Source organism: Zonotrichia albicollis, chromosome 7 (assembly GCF_047830755.1).
Source record: "Zonotrichia albicollis isolate bZonAlb1 chromosome 7, bZonAlb1.hap1, whole genome shotgun sequence".
NCBI lineage: Eukaryota > Metazoa > Chordata > Aves > Passeriformes > Passerellidae > Zonotrichia > Zonotrichia albicollis.
The window spans coordinates 37,303,387-37,325,972 of NC_133825.1; the positions used below are offsets into that span (position 1 = coordinate 37,303,387).

Genomic DNA, 22,586 nt, shown 5'->3' on the forward strand with positions numbered 1-22,586 from the left:
CTGACACCCTGCTGCACTGAGTGAAGAACACTTTGGGGGCAGCCACAGGGGTGGCTCTCAAGGAGGGCAGATCCTGGCCACAGTCAAGGTGCATGGTCCCCTCCTGAAGAGACAGGTCCCTTGACAATGGGTGATTGCTCTGCTCCGTCCCCATCTGCTCCATCCCGCAGTGGGGGACAGTTCCCCAGCTGCTGGTAGTGCTGGGAGGATGGAGACAGGGACCAGCCACCTGATGGCTCTGGGTGTGCTTGTGACATGGAGCTGCTTTTTGGGCAAGAACCCTCACTCCAGGGGTTATTTATACACCACCCAGCAGGTGGCTGGCAGGGTGTTTAAATTTAGCAGTGTGGCAGGGCTGTGCTGCCGGCAGCACTGGGGAGCCAGGGCAGGACTGGCTGGGTGGGGGACGCTTTCAGTGTCAGTGTCACAGCCCAGAGTGGGACAGGCAGCACGGGCTCAGTGCCAGCCTGGCCTGCCTGGTCTTTGGGCCGTGTTACAGGGCCTGCTGCTCTCCCCAGTGCTGACCCATGGGCACGTGCCAGGGCCACTTTGCCATCCTGTCCTGTGTCACCTGTGGATCCCCAGAGCCGTTGATCTCGGGGGAGGGAGGGAGGGAGGAAAGGAGGGAGGGATCTGCATGTTTGGATTCTGCTCCCTGAAAGGGGCACAGCTGGGGCAGTGCTGTACTCCTCTCACAGTGGGCTGGCCACAACCCCTGCCTGTGGGTACAGGGTAGGGATGGGACATCTCATGTGCAAAGAGGGTTTGGGATGGAACACTTGGGTCTGGTGTCTTCCTCAGCCCTATGTCCCATGGGACAGCAGGTGGAGCCAAGTGCTGTGCAGGGGCAGAAGTGTCTCAGGCACGGGTGCAGTTAATCCAGTTTGGTTTGGGATCTGTGAGTGAGTGTGCCCAAACCCACAGTGGCACTAAATGCACCTGGCATCATGGAGCAGGAACCAGGCTGGTTGTATCTGACTCCAGGCTGAGAGAAACAGATGCTGATCGCAGGCATCTCTGGGGACATGCTGTTGTGGGACACAGGGAACAGGATCCAGAGAGCCAGATCTGGGAGCCAGACCCAGCTCTCCAGGACGGCAGAACTGCAGAGACACTTTCCTTCAAGTCCTCGTGTCTGGAGCAAGGACAGACACAGGCATCAGCAGAGATCCTGGCAGCATCTTTCCCTAGGGAGCCCCTTTTCCAGGACTCCCAGCTTCACCTGTGGTGTGGCAGCAAGGAGCTGAGCCCTGAGGATCCCAAGACCATCAGGGAACTCAGAGCAGCCCTTGGGCTGTGGTGATGCCTTGCTGGCCCCATGGCACCGAGACACAGCCACATGTGTAACGAGCCCCGTCTGTTCTCTGCCCCCTGCCTCCTTCTCCTGGCTGATGGTGCCACTCTCCCCCCGGGCCAGGAGGGTTATTTTTAACTGTTTGCCATGTGCTGTCTGAGCACAATTAAGGTAATTGGTTTGGGAGCCTGGCTCTCACACAACGCTCCCAATTACCTGCCTGCCTGCCTGCCCGTGCGGCCCCCCGCCTCCCTGCCCGTAGTGGCCGCTCCTCTGGCGGGGGACAGGGCTGCCCCAGATAGCACAGCGGGGCACGGGGCATGGAGCCATGGAGAGGACATCCCTGCACAACGACAGCCTGCTCTATGCCTCCCTGATTGCCATCCTCCTCCTCATCTCCTATTGGTTCACCACCCGCTGCTTCAAAATCATCAGCGGCATCGAAGGTACAGGGCTGGGGATGTGGGGGGACAGGGTGGCCTGGTCCGGCCACTTGCACAGACCAAGCGGTGAGGTGGGCCACATGCTTGGTGTGGGAGAGGTGCACTGGGGACTCCCTCTCTGGGAGAGCTCCATCTCCTCAGTGGCTTCATTAGTTCCTCCTGGCTGTGGTCCTGCTCCTGTGTGTGAGAGCAGCCGGTGGCAGCCCGGGGCTGAGCTGTGGCTCAGGGCTGTATCCAGCACTGCTCCGGGTCCACCGTGCTGCTGGTGTTGGGATGCTGGTGCCCCTCGCTGTGGGATGGGGATGCAGATGGACTCTCTGGAGCCTCCCACTCTTGTAGGGTGCCCAGAGCTCATGCTCAGGCCTCAATCTGTGTTTTGGGGCTCTGGGTCCCATTGGGTGTGACCCACATCTTTGGTGCTCATCTGGTGTGTTGGGGAGCTCTGGGATGTGGCAGGGGTCCCACTTTCCCCAGTGAAGGGTCTCTCCAAGCCCCATTGCAGTGGGATGTGAGTGCCAGGGGTTTGCAGGGTGAGACCCCGAGGCAAGGAGCAGGGCAGGAGGGGTGAAACTGGCCTCACGTGTCTGGGGTCGTGCGGAGCCTCTCCTGCCTGGGGTGTGCATTGCTCCATCCATCTGTGAGACCTCTCTGCACAGCTCAGCCAGAGCCTTGGGGCACTTCCCATAGCATGGCCAAATGCTGACTGGCTGCAGGGGCAGGGAGCACCCCTGGGAGTGATGCCCCTCAGTGGGATGGGAGGCAAAGCCCTGCCCCACACTTCTGGTGGGGTATGCGTGCTCTTGAGTATCCCTTGCATGTAGCTGTGGGTCTGGCTCCAGTGGTGACCTCCCACATGTGGTCCCAGGTGTCTCCTCCATCCTGGGGGCAGCTCCAGGTGGATTAACATCCCTGGGGACCTTGATGAGGTGAAGGGATGGTCCTTTGTCTCATCTAGCCCATCTGGAGCTGCCCTTGGTTGAAAGGAATAAACTCTGGGCAAGAAACCTTGGGGAATCTGGGGGTGCTGGGAGCTGGGCACAGTGTGTGGCACTGGGTGCCTGTGCTGGTCCTGGTGTGATTCTGTGTCATGCTGGCAGCAAACAATGGAGTGTTTTTTTAATGGCTCCAGCACAGAAATGTGTAATCCTGACAGGGCAGGCAGTGGGAGAATTATCACTGCTCTGCTGGGGAGGATGGCTGCCACGGGGGAGGCACAAAGGCACATGGGGAAGCTGTCACTTGGTGACTGACCTGCCACTGTTTCAGCCCCAGCATCCCACGATGCTGCCAGAGGCATGAGGGGCCGATGACAGTCCATTCACATGGGTTCAGCAGGTTCCCTTTGCAGAGAAACTGCCCTAAACCCTCTGGATCAGGCTGGAAGAGCTCCTCTCCCTCTACGTCTGGCTAAAACTAGATTACAAAAATAGACTCATGGTTTGCAGGACAGGCATCGGTGCTGGAAGCAGCTGGAGGCTTGAGGAGAGGATGGGCTGTAACTGGGGCTCAGCGAGAAAAGTGGCTTTAAAAACACAGTTGGCATCAGTGAGAAACTTCCTGCAGGTGTGCAACAGGTCTGTGCCACCCCAGCCCTGAGGGACTGACTGGAGGGCAAAACTGGGAAGACACATGAAATCCAGGCCCAGTGCCTGGAAACTCAGCTCTTTCCAAGAAAAGGAAATGTGAGGTCTGAAAACTTCCAGCCTGGGGAATGTTTCCCCAGGGAAGGCTTTCAGCTCTTTCCCCAAGACGCCTCTGATGCATCTCTGGCATCTTCTGTTGGTGTTAGAGCAGCCTTGGGAGCGTGCCCCAGGTGGGCAGGCAATGCCAAGCCCTGTGGCATGGAGCCATGAGATAGCCAGGCTGTGCTGTGACCTGGGACTGAAACACCAGCCCTCCCCATCCCCTGCCAGGGGCAAACCTGCAGCCTCCTGGGCTGGGGATGGGGGTTCCTGGGAGACTGGGGTGCGGCAGCCCTGCTGGGAGCTCTTGCCGGGGGTCTGCTCCATATGGCAACCCCACCTGTGGCAGCTGGCCTTGCTCCTGGGGTGAGCTGAGGGGCAGCACTGGCATGGGGGCAGCCCTGCTCCCTGCTGACCACACCAGTGCTGGAGTTAGGGCTGGTCCTGCATCATGGGCCATATGGGAATCGTCTGCCTGGAGATGGGCAGTGCTGGTGGCATCCCTGGGGGAAGCGATGGGGAAGACCCCAAGGGGTGCTGGGCCCTGGTGACAGGCAGTGACCACAGGTACCTGGATCCCCAGAGATCCCTGTGTTTGTGATCAAACAGCCAGGCAGGGGCTGGAATGCTGTTAGAAAAGAGCTACATTTAGCCCCGTTGGCTGTGTGTGGATGTGTGCTCGAGGCACAGTTGCACAGGTTCACCCTCTGTTTCCAGCTTCTCTGTGCCCTTGGCTGGGTCCCTAGCCCCTGCTTCTCCTCCTCTCCTGCTACTGCTGCACCATTTGAGGGTCTGGCTGTTCTCCCTGACCTGCTCCCCATCTTCCCTTGGTGTTCCCAGCAAAACAGGTGGACCCATCTGCCTGCTCAGCAATGGGGCAGATGGAATTGTTGCCCCAGACACTCTCCAGGAGGGAGATGTTGAGATGTTTAGCCAAGCTGGTCCCCCTGGGGCAGACACACGTCTGGGGCACAGAGGACAAACCTGAGTCATCCCCATCCTGGATGTTTTGCCAGTGCCCAGCGTCCTGCCCCTCCCCGTGTCCCCCCCTGGGAACCGAGTGCCTTTTAATATCTGTGGCCCGTTTCCTTAGCAACTGCATTAAGCAAATCGATGGAGGTGGTGTCATTGGAATGGGAGGGCATGCCTTCTTTCCCCCTCCGACCCCCCCATCCCCGCCACCCCCCACGCCTCCCTCCCCTTGGCCTCTCTCCACTCTCACTCACAGCCACGGCCCTGCTCTGCCTGGGCTCTCGGCCGTGGCTCCCTGAGCCTCCTGCTCAGCCCTGTGCTGACCCCTTGCTCGCCCATGGCTGATGGCAGCTGTCCCTGAGTAGGGGGTGACAGCCAAATCCCCGCCAGGGACACAGGCCCTGGTCCCTGGGGATGCGAGGTGCTGGGGTGAGGGGGCTCCAGGACTGTGGTAGGGAGGGATGGAGGGGTGAGGGGCCATGAGACACCCTCACCATGAACCTGGAAGGCCTTGAGATGATTGCAGTGCTGGTGGTCTTGGTCCTCTTCGTCAAGGTGCTGGAGCAATTTGGCCTCTTCGAGCCTGTGTCCTTGGAAGGTAACGGGTGTGGGCGGTGCTGTCACCTCCGGGGACACGAGGGGCAGGTGCTGGGTGTCCAGAGCTGCCCCCAAGGATGCTTCAAGGCTGCTGCATCCATCAGAGAGTCCTGGTGTCCGCTGGCTGCTTGTAGGGGCGTAGGATGCAAGGAGCAGAGTATCCTGCCTGTCCCAGTGGCTGGGGATGTAGGGAGGGGATCGGGCTGGCAAGGTGTCTGCTGTATGGTGGTGACTTTGATGTGTGCTGGGATGCTGGGGCTGGGACTGGGACTGTATGTGACCGTGTGTGTGGGCACCAGGGTGTTTTCCAGCACCTCCACAGGAGCAAGGTGTTACCAGAGTCCATGGTCACCTCACCCTGCACGTGAGGTGTTGGACTCAGCACCAGTCTGCACAGCAGCCAGGCTCAGGCAGGATGGGTGCATGCTGGGCTCCTGCTCCTGGCTCTCCCCAGGGCTCCCTGTGGCCCTTGGGCAGGGTGGGGGACACAGAGGGAACTGTCCAGCTGTGGATGGGCTGTGAGGTGCTGAGTGCTGTGCACGGGACACACTTGGCAGAGTCTGGATCCACCCAGGGGATTTTGCTTTGTTCATGGTGGGAGCGAGGTCGAGGCTTGCTTGGCTGGGTGCTCCCTGGAATCCCAGGGTGATGGTTGTGTGAAGGGTCCCCCAGCCCTGCCCAGCCCCTGCCCATGCCCACACACACCTCTCTGAAGGATGCTGCAGCCTGCCTGGCCCCTGGCATTGGGGCATGCACAGGGTGAGGAGGAGACACAGTTTTCCTGGTCCACTGGTGCCCTGAGATATGTGCTGTGCTTCTCCAGCACTGGGTGCAGCACGGGCTGGGTGTAGTGGTGAGTGCTCCCCTCCACAAGCAGTGAAGCAGGCAGCACACAAGGCTGCACCTACAGGATGGCTGTGCCTGGGGATAGGGAGGGAGGGGACAGATGGGGGGATCTCTCTCTCTGATCCTGGGAAGCTGATTGCAGGACAGGAAAGGTGGGTGGAAGTTCTCATTGCTATTTAACTGCTTGCTAAGTCCCTGTATTCCAGCAGCAGCACTCCTAGGTGGATCATACCAGGAGGGAAACTGAGGCAGGAGCTGACCTGTGAGACACCCTGCCTTGTGAGTGCCAGGGGAGGGCATGCTGTCTGTGCCCAGGGTGGATTCCCCCTCGTCCTCCTGGTGATTTGGGGGTGCCTCCCTCAGACCCTGCTTTCCCCTTCCACTGCTTTTGCTTCCCCCTGTAGCTGCTCAAAGCTTTGGCCCAAAATCAGTGGCATTGATTGTAGCTGTTCTGCAGCTCCCAGGTGTGGTGGAAAGAGTGGAGACAGAGAGCCCCCAGCCCCTGCAGCAACCCTGCAGAGGGGCTCTGCACAAGGCAGGGGCCACTCCTTGCCTTGTGCGGCTCCTCTGTTTCCTGGCGCACACTCCTTGTCCATGAGCAAGTGGCTTTTCCCTAGCATGGGCCAGAGCAGGATGCTGGAGATGGGGTGTTCTGTGTCCAGCCTTGTCCCGGTCACCTGTCACTCCTCCAGAAGGAACAGGGCCATGCCTGTCCCACTCACATTCCCATGCTGAGAAGCTGCAGTTCCCTCTGGCTTGGATGGAGATGTGCCCCAGCTGCGAGGGTGGGAATGGAATCCAGGTGCCCTGGATTGCCAGCAGTTGCTCCCATTGCCTGAAGGTGCCCAGAGAAGAGGGAAATGTTGCTTAAGGGGCAAAAGTTGGCAGAGGTTGAGCTGGGCACTGTACAAGGAGTCCTGTGTGTGAGCAGCAGCGGTTTGGGATGGAGGTGAGGTGCTCTTGCATAGGCTGCTGCCCCTTCTGACTTGAGAGGCAGCAGGTAGGATTTTGCTCTCCAGGGAAGGTCCCAGGCAGTGTCTGGGGCTGGTGAATACTGTGTCCCCTCCAGGGGTTGTTTACAAGCCATGGCTGGGTCAACACTGACAGCCCAGAGACTGCAAAGAGCCTGAAACCAAACACTAATGGCTTGGGTCTGCTAATGGACATGGGGCTCTGCCCCTGCTCCTGAGCCATCGATGCTGCTGGCGGTGCTTCCCTGCTCCAGCTGCCGGCCCAGGCCCTGCCTGCCCCATCCCTGCTGCTCCCCTGCCTGTGGCTCTCTCTCTGCCCAGGCTGTGCTGTGCCACCGCAGTGATGGGCTGGGAATGGAGCAGCTCCAGAGGGGACCAAGCCAACCCCTCTAAGTCTGGGGGAAGGGTTCAGTGGGAGCATCTTCAATGAGATCCTGGGGGAATTCCAGGCTTGCTGGGTTCCCAAACTCAGCTGGATGAGGTCCCAAGGACCCCCTCCTTCATTTGGAGCTGGCACTTCCCTGAAAAAGGGCTTGGACAGAAGTGCTGACTGTCTGCAACCCCTTGTCCTGTCTGCTTGGCACTGTACCCCCGGGACCTTGCCACAGCCTTGGTGGCACAGGCACAGCCTCTGTCTGGCAGCAGCAGTGGAGCATCCCCGTGATTGCACTGTGCTCCAGGATCTTCAAGGTGATCAATGCTGGAACTGACGTTGTTTACAGCTGGATAATCAATGATGGACTGTGTCATCCCTCTCTGCCCAGTGCCATCATGGCTGTCCCCAGCCCCGAAGGTCTCCTGGCAGACCCAGGCAGGAGGCTCTCAGACCTCTGCTGAGATCTCGCTTTGGCCGAGCGCTCAGGATGGGGCAGGTGGAGAGAAACACTATCAATTTTGCCTCTTGAAGTGCAGCATCAATAATTCAGCTCAGAGCAATCAGTCCCGGCTGGGAGGAGGGGTGACGGGAGGGAGGAGGCGGGAGCGCCACCCGCGTAGCCCAGCCACAGATTAATATTGAATGAAGTGGCAGATTGCTGTCGGCAGGATAATCGGTGCCCGCCCAGGGCTGTTCCTGCCTTGGCTGTTCAGGGTACGTGCTGGGGGACAGGCAGGACTGGGGGTGTCTTGGAGAGCCCCCAGCATAGGGTGTGCTGGCCTCTGCCTTCCTTGGGGGCTGCCGCTGCTGTAGAGCTCAGGATAGGGAGAGAGAAGCAGGGCTGGGAGGGTGCCAAACCCTTCCCGAATGTGGGAGAAACAGGAGGGAGCATGGCATGCCTGGGTGCTGCCAGCACCCCGAATGGTGCCAGGCAGAGGGTGGTGGCAGTGAGCAGAATGGACCCCTCCTCATGGCGGGCTCAGGATGAGGGTCCCTCTGGAGAGGAGAGAAAGGAAGCATCCCCAAGGTGCTGGTGAGAGCAAAGTCCTGTGCCAAGCCCTGGTTCCTCCTGCTTTCCAGGAACCTCTTTGGCAGGAGTGCTGTGTCGTGGCTGCAGGAGGGAGAGGCCCTTTCGGGTGTGATGCTTTGGTCCCTGGGCTCAGGGTGTCATCCAGCCTGGTGGGTCTGACAGACCCGAGGTCAAGGTGAGCTTGCTGCAGGGCAGTAGATCTTGGAGCATTGAAATCCAGCCTAGGATAGCTGCAGGCACTCCAGATGGAAGTTTGGGGTTCCCTGGGCTGGGCTGCACCAGACGTTCCCTATCTGCACTGGATTTAACCCTTGCCCTTCCACGGGCTAGCGGGTTTGTCACTGGCTCTAGGGCTGGGCAGTGTTGGCTCTCCCAGCAGCCCTGAGCTCCCCAGGGTCCACAGTACCTGTAGTGCACCCTGTGCCTCTGCTGCTGCGTGGTGACATGTCCTGCTCAGCCCAGCCAGACCTAATTAGCTTGTTGAATCTCTTCCCCCTCCGGCCTTGTGTTAATCACTTTTCACATTGCTTCCTTCCCAATTCCCTCTGGCCTGATTTGCTCTTACTGTTACTGATGTGCCTGGAGAGGGGAGCAAGGAGATCCAGCTGGACATGGGAAAGGGCCCTCACTCTGTCCTGGGATGGGCTCTGAGCCAACAGACAGAGGGGCCAGAGATTACTTTGCCACAGGGAGGTGAGAAAAATCAAGAAATGTAGAGAGCAAAGGAGCCTATTAGAATAGACTGCCCTTCTTTGTAGTCCTGCTCTGTTGGTGGAGGGTGAAACCTTGATGTCCAGTGGGAGAGGCTGTGACTCTCTAGCACAAGGTTGTGTTGGGCTGCAGGGTGCTGTGGAAGCTCATTGGGATGTCCTTCACCTCTCCCCTGTGAGGGGCAGGATTAGACCCCAGGACAGGGCACAGGGGGGAGTAGAAGTGCCCTGGGCTGGGCTCTAGGGAGTGTGGAGTCCATGGTGCCTGGAGTGCTGATATGATGTCAGATGTGCCATCCATGCTTGGCTACAGCATCCCCTGCCAGGGATACAGGAGAATGTCTCATTCCCCCATGGGTGCCTGCCCTGGGGCTTGTTCTACTGCTGGGGCAGGAGGTGGCCTCATCAGAAGCAGCTGTTAGATGAGAGATGCACAGACAGCTGAAAGCCACTTTCTGATAACACTGCTGCCAGGCTGGAGTCCCTCCTGCTGCCCTCCAAGCAGGATACTGGGTGGGCTGTGGGGAGCATCCACCCTGGCTGTCCCTGACGTGCTGCCCTCCCTCCAGGCAGTGTCCTGTGGGGCACATTTACACCCTGTGGGGCACATTTTCACCCTATGGAGCACATTTCTCTCCAGGAGCAAGCAACCTGCCCCTACCCGGGGCTGGCAGCCCCAGCTGTGGCTGTGCTGACTTGCTGGTGCAGAGATGCAGAAGAAGAGGGAGGAGATGAGGGTTGCAGATGTCTGTGGAGGTGATCAGTGGACAAGGCTGAGCTCCAAGGCAGGGAACTTGTGCCATGCAAGGCAGGGACACTATTGGGGAAGGTTTGGTGGTTTGTGATGGGGCAGAGTGGATTTCCTAGGCAGAGCTGCTCCCCGGGCTGGTGACAGCAGTATCCCAGTAGTGTGGGATGAACTCGAGGGTCCCTGCAGGCTGCTCAGCTCCAGTGCCACCACGAGCTGCTGTTGGGGTGGAAGTCGGTGTGGCTGAGCCTCCTCCACCTCCATGCACCCACTGGTGCCCATTGTGCACCCCTTGGCAGTTTCCTCCTGTGCCAGGCTGTGTAGTGCAGGGGTGCCCTGCAGGAGAGCTGGCCCCTAAGTCCCTTGGGCTCGGCTTCTCTGCAGTCTGGGTGCCCCGGGGGACCCCAGAGGGTGCCAGGGCAAGAAGAGGGAGGGCCAAGGCAGGTCTCTCCTCCCCTGCCCTCCCCTCTCCTGCGTTGCTGGGTCTGTTGCTGCCAGAGCAGCTGCCGGCTGGGGCTGTGTCTGGGGATGGCGCTTGCTGAGGCACCCTGGGACCTGCAGGGGCTGCAAACCGTGGGCATCATCCTGCTGCTCTGCTCCAGCCTCAAGATACTCCATGCTCTGGGCATCATCGACCTGACCAGGGGAGGTGGGATGGGGACAGGGATGGGGATGGGGTTGCAAGGAGATGGGGATGTGGTGGTGGAGGTGCTCCTCCTATTCCATGGGCTGCAGGGTGCTTAGGGGAGTTTCTGAAGGCTTAGTGTGGTTTAGGGCTTTTTTTTGTTGGGGGGGGGGAGCATTGGGGTTTCTGGCAGCACTCCAGCAAAGGGTGTGGGGAACTGGGGAAGTGAGGGTGTCTGGGGGTGTTTCAGAGTGTTAGGATATTGGGTGGGAATATTTGTGTACATTGGAATGTGTGGTGTTGGGTGCAGGATGCTAGAAATTTAAGGTGTCTGGGAGCTTCAGGGTGGGGGATATCTGTGTCTTGAGGCACTGGGGTGCAGTGACATGTGGGGTGCTGGGGGATGGAGACTGTCTGGGCTATTGGAGTCTCAGGACAATAGGATGCAGAGGGCTGGGCTTTGTCAGATGATGGGGGGAAACGCTGCAGGTAACTGGGGCTGAAGAGATAATTGTGAACTGGGAGAAAAGAGCCATGAATGTGGGGTACAGCACCCTGCAGGGCAAAGCATTCTCACTGCTGCAGGAATTGGTGGCTATGGGGAAAACATGGGAAAAGATCTGAGAGCCCCTTTGCCCTCCCTGCGGGGCTGTGCCAGGGTTGGAGAAAGATGAGGATGCTCTGGGTGTTGGCTTCCTGGATTGGCAAGTGGGTACTGAGGACAGGGCTGGATGTGGCCAAAGAAGAGGACCTAAAATGTGTCAGAGCAATGGATACACCACCTGTTGGTTGTGCCTGGAGAGGGTGGGAGTGCTGGGAGCTGCACGGTGCTGATGCCTTATTTCCTCTGGCTCAACGGTGCCACAGACAGTCCCAGCTCAGACAAGGGCTGCCAATAGACTTTGCATGAATGTGGTTTTTTGCCTCCACCCCCTCAGCCTCCTTGCTGGCACTGGGGATGCTGTGAAATGAAGGGACTGCAGATCACATCCCCTTGGGTAGCCAGATTTCAGAATGGGAGATGTGTGGCCAGGAGTGATCAGAGGAGCAACTAGTAGTAGAGCAGAGAGAGGGGAGAAGAGGAGGGTGCTGTGCTCAGGAGGTGCTTTCAACCTCCCTCTGATGGAGGATGTCCCTGAGCTGCCTGGGATCTGCCTGGGGTGTGGCTGAAGCACATCCACTTTTTGTCCCTGTGCCTTACTGTGGAGGGTATGGGTGGCATCTGGGTAATGGAAATGCAGAAGCCCAGCTCTCTTGTGGAACTCAGTGCTTGCAGCCAAGAGGAGCTGCTGCTCCTCTGGGACATTTTTGGGTAACTCCTCTGGCAGCTTGGATGTGCTGGTTCCTGCTGCCAGAGGAGGTGCTGATGGGGGCAGGATGTGTCCCTGTGTGTGGGTTTGCAGCAGGGTGATGCATATGGCTGTCCCTGTCCTGCAGCTTTGTCTGCTCTATTTGGGGAGCCCCTGAGCTCCACTGTCTCTTGGGATGTGTATCCTGTCCCATTCCCTGCTCACAACATTTTGTGCATGGTGTGGTCTAAAGAAATTATTATTCTGCAGCATCTCCTTTGGGCACAGCCAGGCTCTCTGGGAGCACTGCCACAGGCTGGGGATGGCAATGGGGACAGCAGTGCTGCCAGCCCCACTTGACTCTGTGGCCCGTTCTGGCCCATGGCCAGCACCCCCCTGGGGACTGCTCAGCACAAGGGTTGTGCAGTTGCTTCTCCCTCTGGCACCAGGGAATATCCTGGTCCTGAGCCTTTGCTGTCCCACAAACTGCAGCTTGCTTGGCAGCTTTGCTGCTCCCAGCTCTGTCCCACCCCCAGGACAGGACTCTTTGGCCCTGGGAGATGCCAGCTGTGATTTCATTCCTCTGATGGATGACTGTCTGGCACCTTTGCTACGCTTGGCTCTGCATTGCTGACTGATGAGGGTCATTTGCAGAGCTGCTGTTGGTGGGACACATCCTGACCTCCCCAGGGGAGACTCACTCTTCCTCGGGCTGAGCTCATTGCAGCCCCCAGAGAGCCGTGGCTGATGGCACTGCCCGAGGCTGTGGCTGAGCCCTGCATGGGGTGATTGTCAGCCACCGGTTTTGGGGGCAGCTGGGTTCAGATCAGCGTGAGATAGCAGCTCCTCCTGCTGTGCCAGCTGCCCCAGTGTTGCCCACGGGGCCGAGCAGGGGCTGGGATGCTGCATGGCTGGTGGGCTGCTGGTGCTCTGCTCCCCTCCTGGAACGGTGCTGGGGCTGGGGACACTGGGGAGGTCTTGTTGTGGGATGCACATTTTCCACCCATCATGATCATGCATTTATTGACAGGTTACTGAGAGTGATGGGGAAGTTTTGGCACTGCCTGTTGGTTTGTTATTGAGGGTGTATTCTAGCAGGAGGGTGCTATGGAAGGGGTGGGTTGGTCTCCAGCTGTCACCTGAAGGGCACTGTGGCTGTGGCTCTCTGGGAAGGCAGGGACATTGTTATGCACCTGACTGACTCTGTCTCCTGCTTGTCCTCTTGGGTCCTCCATGGGAAGGGAGCATCAGCCCAGCACTGGGTAACCCTCAGCATGGTGGCATAGGCTGGATCCAGCCTCCAAGGACACATCAGCTGCTGGTGGCTCCGTACAAAGTGGTCCGTGGCCATCCTGATGGCAATCATTGCTGGGGGCAGGGATCACTGTAGAGCCAGGCTTTGGGATTCATTTCAACAGCATGTGGAGGTGGGGATGGGAAATCCCTTCCCCTTCTGGTGCTACTCAAGGATGGAGTGTCGGCTTGTGTGTGTTTGTGTGTTTTGAAGCCGCCGAGCTGCAGAGCGATGCCTGGGAAGCGACAAGCCACTTAAGGCGGCAGCCCCCCCGCCGCAGGCAAAGCACTGCCAGCCCTTCCTGCTCTGTGCCGGCCTCTGGATCGCCCTTGCAGGAGGGTGGAGAAGGAGCTGTCGCTGACAGGGACAGGGCTCCGTGCTGCAGTGTCCCTTGTGTCCAGAGTGGCAGCACATGGCTAGGCTCTGCTCCTCATCTTTGGGCAGAGCTGTTTGCCAGCAAGGAGCAGCTCCCAGACTTGCTTGTGGTTTGGATGCTGGGGCCAGAAAGAGGGTGGTGTGTCCTACTCAGCAGAGCCCTTGTGTTCACTAAAGCCAGGACAGCAAAGCCCCAGTCCTGGTCACTCCTCTCCTGTTGTTAAGCTGCATGTGCTGAATGTGCTCCCCCCCTGCCCTGGGGACCCTGGAATTGGGCCCCCTTTGGTTTCCTCCTTGAGAAAACGCCCATGTTCTTTATTTTTTTCTTTTTCCTTCTTTATAACAAACTAAAGTGTAACTTGCACCCGACCTGACCTACTGCACGTGCCTATACCTGCTGCCCCTGTGAGTCCAACCACAGTTTACTCTCTGTTGCATCTCTCTCGCTGTGTGGTTTCCCTCCTGCCCTGCTCCCTCCTGGGTGCATCACCCTGGCACTGGGTGTTGCTCTGCCCACCCTGTCTCTTCCCTCTCAGCAAAGGGGATACTTCTGCCTGTCAGGTCTGTTCCCACAGCTCAGCTCTGCTGGAGGGACCTGGCCCCAGAGCATCCTTGGAAGGCTGAAAGGTGCAATTTCCCTTTCCCTCTGCAAATTAAGGCCCTGGAAGGGTAGCTGGGACAAAATCACGGTTTATGTACAACTGATGCCCACTTCTAGGAAAGAAAAGTCCTCTTTCCTCACCTGCCTGCAAACCCTGGAGCAGACAGGAGCCAGGTTGTGCTGTTCTATCAGTGCCAAGATCCTGGTCCTCACCCTTGCCCCTGTCACCCCCTGACAAATGCCAGGGGATGTGTTGGTTCATCCCTGTAGGTTTGCAGCTCACTGTCACCCTGGTGGGGATGACACATCTCTGGGGAGAATTTGCCCTCTTTGAGTGGCTTTTTGTGATGTCCTGCTGGATCCATGACCTCCTGGAGCTATTCTCCATCCCCTAGAATGATCGAGCTGCCTTGGTGTGAGCTCAGAGGGTGCCAGGTGCTGCTTGTGGGCACTTTGGGGCCAGCCTGCCTAGAAGTGGCTGCTGGATGCAGACCCATGTCTCTGTCTTGGAGCTGGGTATCATGCAACACCATTTTCCTGGCATCTGGGGCTCAGCTTAGTCCCACAAGGCTGAGAAGGGGCTTCTCTGGCAGCACTTGCTAGACCCCTAGAGAAACAGCCCCAAAAACAGAGGTCAGGAGGTGTAGGTGTTGTGATCTGCTGCTTGTAGATGTACAGGATGCTTGGAGCAGTGACAAACCAGAGCCTGAAAGGGACTTTGCACCTTTTGTCCCATTTGTCCCCATGCTGGTATCTGCCTCCCCTTGGAGGCAGGAGCCCAGCATGACCTTCATCCCCTCCTCCTCCTCCTCCTCCTTTCCCCATCTGCAGCATTAGTTCTGCGCTGAGTTTGCTGGCTTGAGGCACTGTGGGAAGGGAGGGAAGGGGGTCTGCAGCCATGAGGCAACACCAGCTGGGAGAGATGGGGCTGGGTGAACCCACTGGGGTCCAAATGGGGGAGCAGGGGGTGGCAGTGGGGTCAGTACAGTGAGGGGACCTACTGTTAAGGCAGGGTGACTTGGATGCAGTGGCCATGGGCCAGGCTGGCGTGGGGAGTCCCTCTCCCAGCCCTGTAGCCTGGCCAAGGCAAAGCCCCATTCCCCTTCTGGCTGTCTCAAAGCAGCTTCCTGGGCTCAGATCCCAGTGTTGCACTGGGGTGGGGGTGCATGCTGCAGTCTGGGCTGCATGGGGGGTCTGGTGCATGCTTTGCCTTCAGCCCTTGGGTGCCAGCAGGATCAAACCCAGCCCGAGCTCAGCGAGGATGCAATGCCCTTGTCTGCCACAGGCTGCTTCTTGGGCTTAATTCTACCTTGCCTCCCTGCAGAGCCTCTCGAGAGGGGCCCCAGGGTGCGGTAATTGTCCTCAAGGCTAAAGGACAGAGTCTGGCCCTGCCATTTCCTGTCTCTCTGGGCTCCTGGAAGTCTCCAGGGCACCCTGGTATGATGGGGGTGTACAAAAGCGCTGGGTGTGGGTAGCCTAGCAGGGTTGTCCTCATCCTTCTGCAGGGTGGATACTCCAGTGCTGGGTTTGTCCTGGGATTGAGCAGGAAGGTCGACCAGAGCCTGGGCTGGGTTTTGCCTTCCTGCTTCTCCAGCCTCACGCTGCATGTGCTGCCTCTGCTCAGATCACCCCGCGCCGGGTGCTCAACCCTGCTGCCCGTCGGGACCGGGGGCTGATGCTGTGTTAATTCTTCTGCTTGGTGACTCCTTCTTTCTTCCAGGCAACCCGCCAGTCCAAACTAAAAAAGCGCTGAAGCAGCGATTCCTCAAACTGCTGCCCTGCTGCCGGCCCAAATCCATCCCCTCGCTCAGTGAAAGCAAGTGCTTCTTCTTGCCTTTGTGTGTGTGTGTCCCCGGCGGTGCTGCTGCCTGCTCTCCGCCCTGGCCCTGCCTGCGGGAAGGGGACGCCTCCACCTCTCCCCTGCCCTGGCTGTCAGGATCAGCCCTGCCCCCGAGGGGTCCGATCCCATGGGCTCTGCACCCACCTCTGTCGTTACCTGCTCACAGGCTGGTTTTCTCCCTGCTCGTCTCCCTGGAGCAGCTCCCACGGGATGCACAGCGGCAAGGACCGCTTGGGAGCTGGCTCAGGGAGCAGGGCCCTCCCGGCACTGGTCTGAGGGGTGGGGAGTTGTTTCTCTAAGCTGAGGGTTGGTCTGGAGATGGAGGTGTGATGGGGTGATGAGAGAGGCTGAGCAGGGAGTGAGTGCAGAGTCCCTTAACCCCCTGTACTGGGTGTGCTTGGCTCCTTGGAGAGTCCAAGCCCCTGGTCAGGATCTCTCCCAGCTCCACGGTGCAAGCCAATCCCCCCCGGGAGAAGGTGAGTATGGAGGGGCAGGGTCTGAGCCGTCCCACAAAGAGGGAGTACTGCTGTGTGCCCCCCTTGGCTGAGTGGGGTCTCGGGGTGCTGGTGCTGCAGGCAGGGTTTGTGCAGCTTGGCAGGTGATGGAGAGAAGCTGTCAAGGAAGGTGGGAGCACAGGGGGTAGAAAAGAATCGGGAAAGGCTGGGGCAGGGGTGGCATTTGGGGCTGGGGGTTCTGAGGGGCAACTCTCCTGCTGGATGTGAGCCCTGGTGCTGCAGGACATCAAGGGTCTGAACTCCACTGGGCAGATGCCTGTGCTGGTGGGAGGACAAGGGCAGGCAGGGAGGGTTTCAGCACTGGGGTGTTTTCACACCTCTTTTGTGCCCAAGCTGGGCTGTACTGGAGGGGGGTTGTTGCCCAATCTGGTCTGAACCCAGGGTGTCTCTGAGTGTCCTCTTCTGGCATAGACCCAGCTCTGGCTGAGCAGAGCACCCCAAAAATGTGTCAACCTGGGCAGGTGTGAGAGGACAGTGTGTGCTGTGCAAGGTGCCTCTCTGCCCCCTGGCATGACAAGATAGGTCAGGACAGTGCTGGCCTCAGCCACCCTCTCTTCCCCTGGGTTCCTTGCAGACAGTGTTGAGGATGAGTTTGAGCTCTCCACCGTCTGCCACCGCCCCGAGGGGCTGGAGCAGCTTCAGGAGCAGACCAAGTTCACGCGCAAAGAGCTGCAGGTCCTGTACCGAGGCTTCAAGAATGTGAGTACTCCTTGACCAGCTTTGATAGCCCCCCCCTCTGCTGCCATGTCCACCTTGGGGTAGTGCTTTGTGTGTGAAAGTTTTTGGGGTTAGAGTTTATGGAAGGCTACAGCCTGATCTTACCTCCAAGGAGCTCAGTGGGGACACCTGATCCTGTGCTGTTTCCTTGGGTGCACAGAGCCCCTCCAGCGAGGGGTGCAACCCAAAAAATCAGGGAGATGCTCTAAGCAGTTTTTCTAGCCACCTCACCAGGTCCATAGGGCTGGAGGGCAAGGCAAGTCAGACACAGGTTTTTAGGGGGTGCTCAGCCCTTTTTGCAATGTGGAAGTGATGCTGTGATCTTGCCCTGGCAGGAGTGCCCAAGTGGCATTGTCAACGAAGAAAACTTCAAGCAGATCTATTCACAGTTCTTCCCTCAAGGAGGTGAGTGCCCATCCCCGTCCCTGTCCCCCATACACATGGGTGCCTCTGCAGGGCAGAGGGTCACCCAGCACCCCCTCATGCTGCCTGCCTCCCTGCAGACTCCAGCACCTACGCCACCTTCCTCTTCAACGCCTTCGACACCGACCACGATGGCTCTGTCAGCTTTGAGGTGAGCTGTGGCCAGGGAGGGGGTGGTGGGGTGCAGCAGGGCAAGGAGAGCACAGCCTTCCAGGGACCATGGACTGGGGTCAGCAGTGTTATTGCAGATGGATGAAGAGTTGGAGGCCTAGTGGAGTTAATTAAATTCCCAGAGGCAACAGAAACTAATGAAAAGTTAAAAAAAGGGGCTTTCTGTATTTTCTGGGTAGGGTTGTGTAGGGATCCAGACTGGCAGACACAGCTATGGCTGGGTCTTGTTCGCACAAGACTGAACACATTGTCCTCTTGGTTGCTGTGACCCAAGGGAGTAGTGTGGGAAATGTACAGTGTTAAGCAATTTTTTCTCCCCCAGCTCTTTTTGATACCCAATATTTTGCCTTGTCAGCCCAGCCCCAGGGCATATCAGCTTTGGGACTGAGTTCCTCTCTGCAGGAGAATCAAGCAGGGCTGTACCCTGTGTCTCTGAGGCCCTCTGTAACTCCCATTTGCCTGCCTTGTCCATCCTTGCAGGACTTTGTGTCTGGGCTGTCCACCATCCTGCGGGGCACCATTGATGATCGCCTGAACTGGGCCTTCAACCTCTATGACCTGAACAAAGATGGCTGCATCACCAAAGAGGTGGGATGGGGTCCAGACTGGTCCCCAGGGCCAGTGCAAGTCTGCACCTGGCAGGGACAATGGCAGAACTGGGTTGAACTCTGGAGGAAGGCCTAGGGGATCAATATTTAACTGAGCTCTGCTTTGCAAATGTCCCTCCTGGCCTCCTGGCACTGGTGTGACTCTGGGATGGAGGTGGATGAGTGGTGTGCAGCTTTGGGGCTCCATCGCACATACACGTGCACACATGGCCCCACAGTGTGCACAGAGCCAGCAGAAACACATTTGAGCACCCCACAGGTCCTTCAGGAGCATCAAGGAAAAGGTGTGGGTTGGGGACCAGGTGGCGGCAGAGCCCCGTGTTGACACTGCAACCCTGCTCCCCTTCCCATCAGGAAATGCTGGACATCATGAAGTCCATCTACGACATGATGGGCAAATACACCTACCCGGCCATGAGGGAGGAAGCACCCCGGGAGCACGTGGAGAACTTCTTCCAGGTGAGCTGGGTACATCCTCAGGAAGCAGGAGCACTGGGGAAGCAGAGCTCCAGCACAGAGCTGCAGTGGGTGCAGTAGAAAACACCCCACTCTGGGGATGAGGCAGGGCTGTGCTGGTCCTGTTGGTGCTTGGGCATGCCTGGGGCCAGGGGTGCACTGTGTCCAGCCGCTGTGGGACCTGGGCAGGGGGTACCAGGTTCTCCCTAGGGCTGGGGCTGTCCCTGCTATGCTCCCTGTGCTGTGCTTGTCTGCAGAAAATGGACCGGAATAAGGATGGTGTGGTGACAATCGAGGAGTTCCTGGAGTCCTGCCAGAAGGTAAAGTCACCAGCAACTCTTCTCTGAGCTAGGTTACCACCCTCTTCCTTGGGGACCTTTGTCCCTCCTGCTTCCTTCCTGCAGAGAGGGAGTGAAGCCAGGGCTCCCAGGGGCAGGGCTGGAGCTCTCCTTTGGGAACTGTACCCATGCCAGTATCCTTGTACAGATGATGAGACCCATGGATCCCACTAGGGCTCTGTAATCCCTGGGGCTCTTGTCCCATGTGCCAGAGCTGCCATGAGGGTAAAGCCAGGTTTGGGGGAGCTGCCCAGATTGCTGTTCTGTGCCCAACTTGCCTGCTTCCCACCTGCTCCTGACAGGATGAAAACATCATGCGATCCATGCAGCTCTTCGACAGCGTGATTTAGCTCCCGGACCTGCCTCCAAATGAGCTCTCCTGACACTGGGCCCAGAACCTTCTTCTCTCTCTTGACTTTTCCTTTGAGACTCCCCTGCTCCGGCTGCACAGACACCTCCATGGAAAGAGGCCTTCCTTCCCTGGGATGCAGTCGGTACAGAGATCTTCCCTTTCCCCTGGCCCAGCTCTGCTTTCCTTGGGGAATCCCAAGCAGGTGCTCCCAGATGTTGGAGCATGGGCATGGCTGGCACAGGATGAGAATTTCACCTGGATGGACCTCCCTGCACCCAATCCTGGTGGAAAAGATGCATCCTTAGGCTGCAGTAGAGGTTTTCCCCGTGCACACCACCCTGTGCAGCCACACCTCGCCTGCCCTGATCCTCCCCAGCCCCAGGAGCCCCCAGTCCCAGCTCCAGCCCAAATCCTGCAGCAATGCTGTCTAGAAACCAATAAAGTCTTGCAGTGGGCACAGCCAGTGCCTCGGCTTCCTCCCCTGCCCTGGCTGTGCCCTGCTGTGGGAAGATGTCTGGTGTGTCCACTGTGAGCCACTGGGCACCATCCCTGTCCTGGGCCAGTGGGTGGGCAGAGGGGCCGTGCCTGGAGAAGGCAGCCACCCCAGCCCTGGGTGTCACTGCTGCGTGAGCTATGGGGAGCATCCCCTGATCCCAGGGATCCTGGTTAGAATATGAGGCTCTTCCTGACAGAGGCAGAATGGAAGCTAAAGGGACTCTGAGTGACTTGTGGCACTTGTTCCCCAGGATGGACGATGCAAGGCTGGGAGAGCTGCATCCTCAGCCCCTGTCCCTCAGGTTTGGGGTGTTGGCACAGGGGGATCCCAGGGATCCACTTTGAGGCTCCAGTGGAGAGACACCCTTTCAACCCTTCCTGAGGATGTGACAGCCAGGGTACAGGGACTTGTGGAAGAGGGAGATGGGCTGGTGTCTGGTGGCCATTCTGGCCCCATAGGGCTCACAGCCTGGCATCACTTGCTGCTGACCTTGCCCTGCTCCTGTGCCACCTGCTGCCCTGGGAATGGGGGAATAAGCAATGAGGCAGAGAGGTGTCCCCACAGGATAGCCCTGTGCTGGTGACATGGCTGAGCTGGCAGCTCCTGGAGGAGAAAGTCGAGGCTGGGGTTAGACAGGAGTCACTGCCATGCTGCTGGCAGGCTGGAGGGTCACCTTGGGGCGGGGGACTCTTCTCCATTTCCCAGCATGGCCGTGTGAGAGCCTGCCTGGGGACCTTGGGGATGGGGACCTTGGGTGTTTTTGTCACCACCAGCTCCTTGCAGATGGGTGTGTGCAGACAGGCCTGTCCTGCCCACGTACCCCACTCCAAGTCATAGCTGGGAGAGTGATGCCCATGGGCTAATGATCCCATGCCAACTGCAGAAACCCCTCACAGGCACTGGGAATGTACCCAGCCCTGGCAGCCCCGACTGTGGCTCCATTCTCTGTATCTTTGGCCAGGGGTGGTTTGGGCTGGCCTGAGCTGTGATGTCTGGGATCAGCACCCATGCTAGGCCAGACCCAAGCTGAGGCCCTGGGGCTGGAGACATTAGAATTTAACCCCTGGGGCTCTGAGCCAAAGCTAGGGGGCTGCTTCCCAGGGAGACCATCCCTGTCCCAGCCCTTGCAGATATCACGTTTTTTAGGCTCGTTTGAGACGTTATTTATCTCGCAGACATGATGTGTTTTTTAGGTTCATTCAACACACTGTTCATCTCACAGACCTGTTCCCAGGTTTGCTGTGGGGCTGAGCTCCAACTTGCCTTCTCCTACGGGTGGGAGGGCCTTACCCCTCCATCTCTTGGCCCTGTTCTCCCTCCTCCCAGCTCTCTGGGGTACCCATTGTTCGCTGCCGTGTGGAGCACCTGCCGCCTCCCCCCTCACGCTGTAGGTCGCATGGTGTGACCCCCTGCCCCGGGGCATGGTGACCCACAACCTGCTTGGCATCTCCAGTCTGTATATTTTGTATTATAACAATTATATGAGTTAAAAAAAACAAAAAACAAAAAACAAAAGAAAAACCAACAAAAAACCAATAAAATCTAACCACAATCGCTATGCACACTACTGTTCTGTCTTTGCATCTGTCAGCTGCCTGGGATGTGAGGGCAGGAAAAATCAGGGGTCTCTGCAGAGGGCTGGTATCCTTTTTGGGGTGCTGTGCATGGGTGCTCTGGGAGGTTGCATGGGGGACAAGGTGCACACTGAGCTTAGCCATGCTGTCAGTGGTCCTGTAAATACAGATGTTTCTCCTGCTCAGAGGCTGGAGGTGTTAAGGTTAAAAAGCTCTTGCATCAAGTGTGTCACATTTCAGGAGCCAGGCTGCCTGGTGTGCTTTCAGCTTGCCACAGATGCTGCTGGGTGAACCCAAGCCTGGGACCAGGTGGCCCTTGTTAGCATGTGGCATTTAAGGCTGAGCTAACAGCAACATGGTCGCCTGCCAACTTGAGGAGGTAGGTATGGATTGGGAAGAGGTTTTCTTATGGCAATTACTGGCTGTTGGAAAAGTCCACCATTGAAAACTGGGAAAAATTAAGTAAACAGTCATGTAAGTAAAAAAGTAGCAGAACAAGAGAGCAGTGGACCTGATGTGGGACAGCAGAATGGTCCAGCATTCTATAGACTGTGGTCCAGGAACTGAAAGCTCAATGCAAAGAGCTGCCTGGAGACCAAACAGAGCCTTAAAAGGATGGGCTCTGGCTGTGGGGGGAATTACCATTGTGGGACTGGATAAGCAGCAAGTCTGATCTTTCCAAAGCCTCTGACTCTCCAGGGACCTTTTTGGGCTGCTGGCCATCACCCAGGGCTGTGTATGGCAGTATGAATGGGCCTGAGCACGTTTTCCCCTCTAACCCACTTTCCCCGGTATATCCTATCCCCTGAGCTCTGTTCGGCTGGTTGCTATTTCGGGCAATGACATCCAAGGGCTTGATGTGCCCTCTTGTGGCACAAGGATGCTGTGAGCCACTGATGGGATCCCTTGGGTCCTTGTCCCCAGGGGCAAAGGCAGGAAAGAGGCTGAGGTGATATCGGGAAAAACAGCGCTGTGGGGCTCAGCCTTCGAATGCTGCTGTAGCCTCTTCACACCAAATGGGAAAAGGTTTGTGCAGAGAGTGTAGCTTTTGGAGTGGGGGTGGGAGAGCTGGAAGTAAAAAATAATCTGTTTAGCTCTCCCCAAAAGGGGCCCTCAGGAAGGGCCTGAGGGCAGGGAGGCCTGGATCGTTTAGGTGTGCCTTCAGCTTGCCATGAGAAGCTGCCGTGTGAGCCAGGGCTTGGATGATCTTTGTTAGTAGGAGGTGGCATTTAAGGGTGGACAG

General features: G+C 58.0%; 1 protein-coding gene across 4 annotated transcripts in view; it reads left to right on the forward strand.

The window, feature by feature from the left end:
• Window positions 1–21,331, forward strand: part of KCNIP2 (potassium voltage-gated channel interacting protein 2) — a 43,725-nt gene extending 22,394 nt beyond the window's left edge. The window contains exons 2-9 of one of the 4 annotated variants that reach the window (XM_074545105.1): window positions 15,574–15,673; window positions 16,787–16,907; window positions 17,261–17,330; window positions 17,429–17,499; window positions 18,000–18,107; window positions 18,482–18,586; window positions 18,841–18,903; window positions 19,224–21,331. In XM_074545105.1, the coding sequence (XP_074401206.1) occupies window positions 15,574–15,673; window positions 16,787–16,907; window positions 17,261–17,330; window positions 17,429–17,499; window positions 18,000–18,107; window positions 18,482–18,586; window positions 18,841–18,903; window positions 19,224–19,271 (686 nt within the window). In that variant the 3' untranslated portion in view covers window positions 19,272–21,331. Of the gene's footprint in view, window positions 1–4,871; window positions 4,990–7,790; window positions 10,319–15,573; window positions 15,674–16,782; window positions 16,908–17,260; window positions 17,331–17,428; window positions 17,500–17,999; window positions 18,108–18,481; window positions 18,587–18,840; window positions 18,904–19,223 lie in introns of those variants that run through there. The other 3 variants (XM_005481165.4, XM_074545106.1, XM_074545107.1) reach the window with 3 other exon arrangements.
• Window positions 21,332–22,586: the final 1,255 nt, after the last annotated feature.